The 12058-nt window shown below is 35.4% G+C and overlaps 1 protein-coding gene across 1 annotated transcript; it reads left to right on the forward strand.

The window, feature by feature from the left end:
- Nucleotides 1-3748: 3748 nt before the first annotated feature.
- Nucleotides 3749-11578, forward strand: LOC109791005 (ankyrin repeat family protein). Its single transcript, XM_020350253.3, has 6 exons — nt 3749-4257; nt 5788-6547; nt 7376-7412; nt 7490-7623; nt 9585-9968; nt 10966-11578. Exons 1-6 carry the CDS (start codon nt 3858-3860, stop codon nt 10991-10993), a joined length of 1743 nt encoding a protein of 580 aa, XP_020205842.1. The 5' UTR covers nt 3749-3857; the 3' UTR covers nt 10994-11578.
- Nucleotides 11579-12058: the final 480 nt, after the last annotated feature.

Consider the following 12058-nt stretch of genomic DNA (forward strand, 5'->3'; position numbering starts at 1 on the left):
GAAATCCAAGAGTGAAAACGTTTGTGAAAAGCTTTGGTAGAAGATCATCATCATCATAATCTTGAAAGGGGAAGATAAAGATCTTTGGAGGAGGCCGGATTGATGTAGCTTCCTTCAAGTCTTTCCCTAGATCTTTGGCTCCTAGAATCCTTCCAATGCTTGTGTAAGGCTCCAATGGAGGGAGGAACCTCACGGCCACCTTAAGATGGTGGAGAAGCCTCTCAAGAATGCGCCACTCTTGGTGAAGGGATAAGCATTCTTCAACCCGCCACACTTGTCTTTGGAAAAGTGATAAGAGATTGGTTTTGCACAAAGAGGTTTAGGACCTTTGGGAGGAGAGAAATCTGATCTCTAATCTGAATACTCAATTCTCATTAATGCCAAAAGTGTCATACAAGTGAAAATTTGAGGCTATATAGGCGTGGCCACCTAGGGGTTAAGCTAGACTAGATCATGGTTCACTAGGAACCATGGTTGGGTCCGTCCAACTTAGGGAGCAAGGAAAGGCTAGACCATGGTTCACTAAGAACCATGGTTGAGCCTTCCTAAACCACCCTTGTGTAGGAGAGAAAAGAGGTCCAAGCATTTGGCCAAGTGTGCACCAATGTGAACACAAGGTGTGAACAAAGGTGTGGACGGTTTTGATTGGTTTCATTTAACTCCACCCGGTTTGAAAATGGTTCATTTGGTTTAGTTAGGTTCATTCAATGTGAATGGAACCTAGCTAAATCAAATCTATGAAAAATTAGGAGTTAAATGAGTCCAATATGTAAAACCTTTATCCTAAGACCACATTTGGCTAAAATGCTAGGAGCACACTTTAGTCTACTAATGCCACTCCTATGCCTACTTCTAAAAAGAAAAAGGTGCCTCCAAAATACAAAGGCAAAACAATCCTATACAAAGTCTACTATATACAATATATACAATGGGACTACTCAAGATACTACTAAGGAGAAAAGTACACAATGCTCATGGTGAGCAAGGGTCTAAGAAGCACCTCCTCCTTAGATGTCTCTTCTAGCTTCCTTACCATGGACCTTGTCAAAGGTCCAATGGCCTTCATGTATTCCTCTTCCTTGGATGGTCCTCCATCAGATTTGTTCAAGAATTCCAGGTGAATTCGTTCCTTTTATTCTTTGTGAATCTTTGTGGAAAATCTTGAGAAGGGTTTCTCAAGTGGTAAGGTTTCTTGTAGTGGGTTCTACAAGGGGTGCTTTCTTGGGGTCAAGAAAGTGGTTATCTTTTAGTGTTGAAGTATATGCATGTGTGTGTGCTTGTAAACCTTCTTGCTTAAAGATAGTGGAACAAATCTTAATCAGGTGTTGATTAAGGACTGGATGTAGGTCACATGTGGAGTGGCTGAACCAGTATAAAAGACTTGTGCAATCTTCTTCTACCTTATCTTTTACATTGTGTAATTTCTTGGTTGAACTTTAAAGAAGATAAAACTTGATTAACAAGTGTATGTGAATCTTGATGGTTTGAATTTGTAATTGAACATTATTTTTGAACCTCATTATGTTGTAATCAAGTGAGCATATTGCATTCATATTTTCATAACAAGTTTTTAGAAGAGCTTCATTTGGAAATTCTGTCATAGAAAAGTTTTGATTGAAATTAAGATCCAAAATACTCTGATAAATTTTTAAAGGGTCATTGAATCCAATTCACCCCCCCTCTTGGATTGTGCCATTCTTTTCTAACAACTAGCGCTAGTATTCTTTAATTAGCCTCTTCAGGCTCGTAGTGAGTATTCTTTGACTAGCCTCTCCAGGCTTTACAAGTATTCTTTCCCTATCCTCTTCAGGCTTTATAGATGATACACGTATAATCAGGTTTGAGTGTTTGGGTTACTCTCAAAGAGAGGATACATATATGATCTACACTCTCTAAGGTTTCACTACCTTAGTCCTACAGAGATTCTGAGTATGTGGGTTACTCTTTACAAAGAGGATACATAAGGTTATATCACTCACTAAGGTTTCCTTCCTAAGATACACTTGGAACACCTTAGACTACAAGATGAATACAATGATACATTGTAGATTTGATTATGAAGAATCGAACTCTGATTTCTCTGTTTTTCTTTTGGGCTTGATATTACTTTTGGTGCTGAATGCTAAAAGCCCAGGGCAATGCCTATAGTCATTCTTTCGTTACTCCTTGCCAACCTCTTTCAGTTTGAGGTTATTGCATACTTATAGGCTTGTAAAATTTTCTCGTTGCATATGTCCGTTGAAGCTGATATAGTCGTTCATGACTAGTTTGATCCTTTCATTTAATGTATTTGATCTTGCATTAAATGTTGCTTCCTGTTTTTAGACATTGTGTGTATTCTTCTCTTTCCTGTTGCCAGCAGTGTTTGACTTTAACTGAGACCTAGAAATTGTTTGTCTTTTTCTAGTCATGCAACAATATAGCCATTGTCATTTTCTAAAAAAGTAATGCACTTTTTCTGACACATGCATGCTTTTGCTTTTGCATGCTTCTCTTCTTCTTTGTTTCTTGATTTAGATCACGTGTTTTATGTTGAGAGCTTCTGTGTGGTCATAGACAATGTCTTGGTTTGTTTCTTGAGACTTGATTCTTTAATTGCTTGTGTGGCAGTCTTTGTCTTCATGTGTTGGTCCTGTGCACCTCAATCTTGACCTTCATCTCAGCGTCTAAGTTTAATGTTTTGATTTTTCTTTGATCTGGTCAACAATGTGAATAGACAGACATTGTTTCCGTCTAGAGTGTCTTTCAGTCTTCACTATCCTTCGTCTGATGCATAGTTGACTTTCTTCTTTGTGTCATGCTTGGTCCATTTCTTCATATTGCATTGGAGGTTGTTCTTGACACACATCCATCTGATATTGGACTCATAGTCGTCTGGTGCACATATTGCACTTCGTCTATTCAATGAGCTTGAATTATCTGGTTCTCATGATGTGCCTTGCCTTCACTATTCTTTTAACAGAGTTGACCATCTGGTTCCCAAGAAATACTCACAAAAATAACTCTATAGTCCTGAACCACCATCCTCCTAATATTGCTAATATAATATCCTAATATTTGTGAAGATAACTCTCATGACCCTTGAATCACCAACATTGCCCTAACATAATATGATTCACAAATTATGTACCCTTAAACTGAGTGCTAGCACAACTCCAAACCTTCTATTATTATCAACAATTCTACCTGAAGTGGATCATCATTACTTGTTGAGCTTGCAAAATAACTCTTCCAACCTCCCACTACATCCTTCACAACACCTCAAAATCCCATAACTCTTTTGTCACTTAACCAATTACCATCTACATTCAATTTTAATCACGAGTATTTAGGGGGAGATCAACACACATTCTCCCCCTCCTTTGCTTCAAATATAAGAGATTGTTTACAATAGTTGTGAATCTGATGCAATACATATCGAATACTTCATCTCTTTTCTTGAGAAACTATATTGTTGTAAAATCTCTATATCCATCACAAGATCAAACTTAACCTCATATCATCCTAATGTTGAATGATAGCTGAGAAACAAATATCAATATCATTCATCATAAGCACCTACATTGGTACACACATTTTTTTAGATAATTTTAAAAATAATATTTAAAATTAATTATTTATACAAATTTAAAATTTACTAAAACCTTGATATTTGATAAGCAATCAAGCAGTAATAATTAATTCAACGGTAATTTTTAAATAACTTTATGAGAGTCATTGAGTGCCTCTCAATCCATTGGTAACTTAAAATAAGCCTTTGGTTTGGTCTGGTGTGGGTCGAATCGAATTGAAAGCAGGGCAAGCAGTGGAGGAGCTAAACCCTTTGCACTATACAGCAGCTGAGTGATAAAAAGACGATGACATTCGTTGACGAGCTGGACCTGTCGGACGCGGACCTGGAGTTGGACCTGGCGCCATCGGTTCCAGTGAAGAAGGTCCCAAACGGCGACGTTTTCGAGGCGTCCCGCGCCGGCGACGTGGAGCGCCTCCGCTACCTGCTGGAGGCCGGCGTCAACGTCAACGCGCGGGACCAGTGGGACTCCGTCGCTCTCTACTACGCCTGCCTCGTCGGCCACCTCGACGCCGCCCGCATGCTCCTCGAGAACGGCGCCATCTGCTCCGAACACACCTTCGACGGCGACCGCTGCCACTACGCCGCCCTCAATTTGAAGGTCCGCAAACTCCTCAAGGCCTTCGAGGCCCGCCCTCCGCCCCTCGACCCCCTGCAGTCCTCTTTGCGCGACACCTTCCTCGCCGGTACGCTACTGCCCACTTCATCTCGTTCTACTTTACTTACTGCTTTGCTTTGGGGTTTTAGTCTGCTTGGATACAGCTTAGAAGTGCTTTTGGAAGCTTCTTTACTTGAAAATAATCTCTATTTTCAATAAATAAGCTTGTTGGAGATCCTATATCGATTAGTGATAACACCTACTGAAGGTATATAAATTGGAAGACAACTCTCAGCTTATATGTCGGTTTTATAAGATTGTGTTAGACTTTAATTCCCTTTTCTTAGAAAACTCTCAAAAGCACTTCTAACTTGTATTCAAACAGATTTTTAGCATTACAATACTATTTTTCACTTCAACTCCAAGTTACTTGAGTTGAGACCCAATGGACTTCAAGATAGACTCTAGACCTGTTTGGATAAACTTCTTGGTAAGCACCTCTGAGAGGAAAAATGAAATGAGCTTCTTGATAAACTACAATTAGCTTACACACAAGCTAATTTATATTTCTTTCATATTAGCTTCTCTCGAAATTTAATTTTTAACTTATTAGTTTTAGTTTATGGAAAAACTTATTTCATTTTTGTTTCCTATTATCTTATAAGGGTCCACTCCCTACATGAGATGATTACTCATCCCATCTTTGCTGCTAGCTGTTAAGCATTACACAAACCTTCATTCCCTCTGCCTCCCTAGGTTAAACCATAAGGCACAGGATGAAGTTGTAAGATTGTTGTCAAACCCTTTTACTTTTCTTCTCCACTTAAAACATTATCCAGCATTGGCATTAAGTTTAGCTTTCTAGTAGGTATGCTTAATGTTCCGCTATATGAGGGGGACTGTTGGTTCCATGTTAGGGTAAGATTTTGTTGTTTGAACAATCCCTTGCAGTGTGAAACTATAATTTAATTATTAGGAGATGTTTGACAGGCTGCATCCAAACATGCTACTGGTAGACTTGAATAATACAGATTTATGACTCAAATACTAAAACTCTTTATAGACTGATAAAGAAACTTGCTTATCATCTGTTGATTCTTGTTCTTTTTGTAATGGGAGACAGGGATATGTTAGGAAACATCCCCCCCCCATAAGTTTACTCTTGCATAAGGAAAGCCTAGAAAATACGAATAAGTTAACTATTATTTGTATTATCGTTATCTAGAAAAGTAGGAATAAGTTACTTATCCTTTTTATTTACTTTATCTAGAATAATAGGAATTTGTTAGTTATCCTTTTATCTTTATCTTTCTTGTTATTTATCCTTATCCTTAGGTAAAAAGGGGAAGGGGATTGTGTATGCTAGTTTTCCGAGAATAATCGGGAAGGGTAGCCAACCTTGTTTATAGAGGGATTCCATTGAAAATTTTATATTTTGTACTTTTATCCATTTATTTCAGTGAATAAATAAAAGTTCCCTATTCTTACTCAGTGTTAATTGGTAGAAATTGAATCTCTATCAGGATGTCATTGGTTGTGGTAGTTGTTATATTTTTCCCCAAATAATCATGATGTATGTATACATGGGCTGGGACTCAATATTATCATAATTGAATAGGTATTTCATCCACCCAGGGGTCCATTTGCAGTCACTTCCCTCCAGATGTAGTTTTTATTGTACAAGGAAGACCTATTCAAGCTCACAGAGTCATATTAAGTGCAAGGTCACCATTTTTCAAGAAAAAGTTTGCAACTGATTGGAAGGAGCGCAGTGAAGTAAGATTCTCAAGGGAAAGGTTGTCATATCCTGCACTTTATAGCCTTATACACTTCTTTTATTCAGACAGATTAGAGATTGCTGTTGATGACATGGAGGATCTTGTGAGAATCTGCAAAGTATGCAAATGTGAATCACTGCAGAAATTTCTCGAGAAAGAAGTGATTCATCAAACATATGCAGATTATAAAGCACTGAGAGATGTAGATAATTCCCAGAAACGGTATATTTTACAAGGTCTATCCCTTCCTGAAGAAGACAGGCTTCCTGCAGCCTTGCATCGAATCCTTCTGATTGCCCTTGCGAATTCAACCCATGAAAGTGGTCAAGAAGATGAAATTGATAAATTGATATCTAGGATGAGTGCCATGCAGATGGCTAAATCTCTGGATGATCTTGCTGATGTTTGTGTAAAAGTAGATAGAAAAATTTTTCGCTGTCACCAAGTTATTCTAGCATCTAGGTCAGAATATTTCAAAGCAAGATTATCACATATGAAGGACTTTCATGAAGGGAAAGATGAGTTATCTGTTGACATCCTTCCTTGTCTTGAAGAACATGACTTGAGCATGGAAGCTTTTGAGAAAATGATTGAGTATATGTAAGTCTCTTCCCTAGACTGAAATTTGGAAATTGAAAATAGTGGTAGGATTTAATTTAATGTGGCACTCATTGTCATGATAACCTTATACTATTTGGCTATAATCAGCATCTGCGTTTTATTTTGTAGAATCTGGTTTACCCGATTTACATTTAAATGCTTTACAATGAGGATATTCTTTCATACATTTCTGTCATTTAAGATATGTGTGTGCAGGCATTTATACTTGTGTCTGTATGTATTGAGAGATTCACCTGTTTGTTGTATGTATTGAGGCATTTATACTTGTGTCATGATAACCTTATACGATTTGGCTATAATCAGCATCTGCGTTTTATTTTGTAGAATCTGGTTTACCCGATTTACATTTAAATGCTTTACAATGAGGATATTCTTTCATACATTTCTGTCATTTAAGATATGTGTGTGCAGGCATTTATACTTGTGTCTGTATGTATTGAGAGATTCACCTGTTTGTTGTATGTCAAGTTGGAAGTAGGAATATATAAGCAGCTAACCAAACACAATCAGTTGTTCTATGGTAGTAAAATTTTATTCAAATGAGAAGTTTCTATAGTTCTTTTCTGGTTATGACTGCAATTTTAAGATTGAATGATTTTTATTTATATTGCTTTAAGTTAATGAATGGTTGCCTTTTGTACTAGGCCATTTATGTATTGTATTGTTTTAAGCTTTTGTTGCTCATTTTTAGTGTCTTCAGTGCCTTTAGTATGTTGAAGTTTCTGCAATAGTGTGACTGTATCTATACATTAATTTTCTGCTGAAAATTAAGATTTTCATGAATTTTATTGTCTATTGTTGGATCAGGTACACTGATCGTTTGCAGGACATAAATCCAGATCAGGTTTTTATACGCCCATATAGAATTCTGGTAATAGTGGTTTGTCCTTCTGTTGTCTAATATTAATATATTGTGAACAGGCTGAGGAAATGTTGGATGTTGCTTCTAGATATTTATTGTTTCCTCTCAAGCGGGCAGTGGCTGATGTCTTGTTGCCACACTTGGAATTGGTGTCACCTGAAGAACTTTGCCATTGGTTAATACTAGCAGACATGTATTTCTCTTTTCTGCCAATCTTCCTCCATCTTTCATTAATGCCTGCAAGTATTATTGTGTCCTTCAGGATGAGATCTATGAAGCACAAACTCTAACATAAACACTTGCACAATTAATATATGACATATAGGACATTGATCGCCACGTGCTCACACACAACTCAAATGAAATGAGTTACAACAAAAGATCTAAATTGATGATCAATATTTGTATATTATTCCATATTCATTGTTTGCTTATGATAATGAGCCTCACTAAAGAAAACTAAGAAACATTACGATGAAGAAATGTAGTACTTTACAAAAAATCCCAAAATAAAAAGCTAATTTAGAGAGGTATATTTAACTTCTCAAACCAACTTTCTGAATTTTTTCTGATAATGAGTCTAAAAAAATAAGTGAGACATTTTTTTTAAAATATTTTTTAATTATATTTTTAACCTGACTTTTCTTCAAAATGAAAAAATGATTTTTTATCTTCTCAATATTAGTGTGTGCATCAGTGAGGAGGATAGGTTGCATGGATTTTAGTCCTGTAAAAAGGAGGAGAGGGAGATCAATGATAGGTCAGTTAGTTATATTAGTAATTTGTCAACTGGGCCTGCAACTGATTTGGCTCATTAAGGGTGTGTTTATGTTAGCATAGCAGTAGCTGCCTATAAATAGGAAGAGGAGTTGAAAACAAGAGTCATCGTTTGGTGAAATAGAATTGAGACTAGGGAGAGGCCTGGATCTCTCCAATATCCAGGGAATTCTTTGTAGAGATACACTAGATCAATAAAGAAATTCTGTTTTTTCTTTCATTTCTGGTCCAGTTTCTATCAACCAAGGACATTTGAAGCTGTTAAGAAGGATCTCATGGTAAATGATATCCATGATGATTGGGTCTTTAACATAGTCAAATGTGTTATTCATGTGGTTGACCTTACATAGTGGAATAAGTTGTTGTCTATTCCTATGGATGTCTTGGCTCAAGTGTCTGAGTTGTGTAGAGGTGTCGTCCCAAGTGTCCAAGTCGGCAAAAAAATCTTGTCTAACAGGTGTCATCAGTTGTCAGGAAACTGTTCAGCATTGTGACACTTCAAATAGAAGAGTTTGTGCTTCATAGGATGAGATTCTTCCTTGACTATTTTTGTTGTCTTCTTATTATATTTATATAATTGTTTCAATACTTTTGAAATGTCATCCTTTACTGGTTGCATTTTGGTTTATTTTGGACTGTACTTATAATATAGCTTATTTAATTAGATAACTCTACTTGAGTATATTTATCCAAATTAGTTAGAGAAATGTCTAATGGTGTAGTAGTAATTGATCTGATTTGTATTTCCTAACTATTCATGAGTGCAGTTAGTAAAGCGTCTCCATTTGGTCCATGTGTTAATAAATTATTTATAGGGAATTTGTTTACCAGTGTTTCTTGTCTTATATGCTTTCTGTTGTAAAATGATGGACAGCAAGTTGGGAAGATATCTGATTTCAAAAGAGTATTTAGAATTAAATGAGATGATCTAGGATATTAAAAATTGTGGATTCTAGAATTCACTTTGCATCACGAGAAGGATGAAATTTGAAAAAGCGGATCAAATGATATTCAATTATTCATGAAAGATTGTTATCCTTTGGAAATTATGATTGCACAAATTTTGGAAAGAATATTACTATCTGAAAGAATTGATTTTTGTTTTTTGGTTTACCCTTAATTCTATTATCACTGCACTAATTGGCTCTAGGTTGTGTTATAAGAGAAATCATATTTTTGTTAAATTATTCCCAGGTCCTAACTGCTAAGTATTGTAAGTCCTGCTATGGTGAATTACACATGTTCCTTATTTTCGCACTTGATATGTGATCTTATGTAACATGGTCAATATATATTCAGATATTATATGATAATCAACCTGTACCTGATCATATTTTGATGTTGTGTTGTGTCTATTGAATATTTGCTCTTGTCCAGGTATGGTGTTATCAAGATTCGGGAATATTGTCTGGACACCATCGCTTGTAATTTTGAAACATTTGCTGATACTAAAGAATTCCGAGCAATGTTGTTGACTTTGCCTCCACCATCTGGAGACTCAAGTCTTCGTACCACTGTCCCGAGCATTCCTGGATCTGCTCTAAATACTGATCAAGGAAATCTTCTTGATGATTTACGTGAGAAATGGCTTGAAATCGAAGCTGCTGAGCTTGACAAGAGAGATGAGAGTGCTTTGCAATTTGACAAGCGACTAGAGATGCTTATGCTTGTTGCAGAGCAAGAAAAATCAACAGACAGTGCTGATTCAGATGGTTTTGATGACACCCTTGGCTTTCTTCCCAATCACCACTCTGATTTAAGGTGAACAAAAACAAATGTAGATTTATGAACGTTTTTTCTTTAAAATAAAATGTATAGATTTTGTAGTTCATCATGGTGTTAATCCATAGATAGCAAGGTACTAAAGTTGGTCGCTTGGAGTGCTTAAGTTGGGTTTTTGTAACTTCAGTTGCTCGAGCATTCATTAATTCTTAAGTTCATTGTATAATTACTAGATAATCTCAACATTTTGATTGCTTATATGTGTGCATGTTGTTTAGGGATGAGAATAGGTGAGGACAGACGTTGAATATATAAGTTGGATTTATTCTGTAAAATTAAAATCTAAATTTGACCTATTATTTATTATAAATTTTTTAGGTTTGGTTTGGTTTTTTTAAAACCTGACCTATTAGTTTATTTAAAAACTTATTTAAATTATTGATGTTAATTAGGTCAATGAACTTAATTTTTAAAAATTAATAATTTCTTTTTAAAATATAGTTTACTCGATATTTTTAAAATTAAAAATTTAAAAGAAATATAAGAGAAAAATTGAATCATTTTCTATTGAAAGAATAATTCATGTGTAAACATATATGTTAATGTACACTCATGCACACGTCGTAAATTTATAAATCTATAATGAAAAAAATAATTATATAAAAAATATTTTAAATATTGATAATTTATTTTTGATTTATAAATTTACTTGTTAATTCATATTTTAACAATATATATATATATATATATATATATAAATTTTTTATTATATTATACAAATAAATAAATTGATCTATGAGGTTTAACAAATTTTTCTATAAAAGTATGACATTTTTATATAAATAGACTTTTTTAAAAGTCTGTTTATATAAATTGAGAAGTAATTATCACATTTTGGTTATCTTGGGGTGATTACAGTACGTTGTTGATTGAACATTATGGTGACATTTGTGATGATCCCATGGTAGAGTTAATGAGACTGAGGCAGAAACATTTTGTATGTGACTAATGAGGAATTTGATTTAATTATCACCAGATTGAATCTGCCAGAGGAGTATCCTTGAGTTGTTTTCTTGGAGGTCTCAAGATGGATGTATAGAAGATGGTCCACATATTTCAATTATCTACAGTTCGAAGAGCTTGTCTTAGCAAGAATGTATGAGGCTACTAAACCCCATAGGTTCAGACCAATGTACAAGGCAAAGTCCAAAAAAGGGTATTGGGACCTGGTCCTAAGGTACCTCCATGACTCTGGTGGCATTTGTGAATTCCAAACCAAGGCCAACAAGAAGTTTGACTCCTACTTACATGTTAGAGAGGAGGTCCAAAGGGCTTTGTTATTTCTGTGATGAACCATATTTAGTAGAGCACAACTTATCTCATAAGAAGCTCCAACTGCATGTTTTGGTAGTGGATGAAGAGAAAGAGACTATTATAGCTTTAAGTGTGAACCTAGGTGAAGTTAGATGAAAACACATAGAAGGGGGGTTGAATATGTGTGTGTGAGTACGAAGGTATTTTATAATCTTTTTTGCAAGAGTAATGTTCTTCGTCCAATTTACTTTCAAATACCAGACGGTTATGCAGAATTTGCTTAACACAAGGTCACTGCGTTTGAACGATTTATCGACTGCTGAAGGAAAATGTTTCATATAACAATAATGATTAAGGTTCTTGCATTTTCCTTTTCAAGATAGTTTCATTTAAAGATAGGTAGTAGATAAAACTTTTCAGTGTAATATATTTGTTAAACAAAATTTGCGTCTTCGTCTGAAAAATTGTTTTAATGAAGAATAGGCAGTAGACGAGTTTTTCAACATGATTTTTCAATTAAGAAGGGTTTGCGTCTGAAATATAAGTAAAACAATGCAATCATTTTTATACTGATTCACTTAGATCGAGCTACGTTCAGTCTCCTTCAATTGAAAGGTTCCACTAAATATGCAATCAAGTACAAAAGTATTGTCGACCACTTCTGGCCCGTTGACTTCACTCATCAACACTAGTATCTTTTATCAACCTCTTCAGGCTAGCAATGAGTATTATGGACCACCCAAGTCAGAACAACTCCTGGTCCAAGTATTCTCGACCTCTCTAGGCCTTGAGTATTCTAGACCAACCCGGTCACG

The sequence above is a fragment of the Cajanus cajan genome, chromosome 6 (assembly GCF_000230855.2).
Source record: "Cajanus cajan strain Asha chromosome 6, NIPB_CcT2T_4, whole genome shotgun sequence".
In the NCBI taxonomy this organism is placed as follows: Eukaryota; Viridiplantae; Streptophyta; class Magnoliopsida; order Fabales; family Fabaceae; genus Cajanus; species Cajanus cajan.

Excerpts from the sequence above, each read along its gene's own strand:
- LOC109791005 (XM_020350253.3), top strand. The coding sequence starts at position 3,858 with ATGACATTCGTTGACGAGCTGGACCTGTCGGACGCGGACCTGGAGTTG. Across the intron at positions 6,548-7,375 it reads GAGAAAATGATTGAGTATAT|GTACACTGATCGTTTGCAGG; the intron begins GTAAGTCTCTTC and ends TTGTTGGATCAG. Across the intron at positions 9,969-10,965 it reads AATCACCACTCTGATTTAAG|ATTGAATCTGCCAGAGGAGT; the intron begins GTGAACAAAAAC and ends AATTATCACCAG.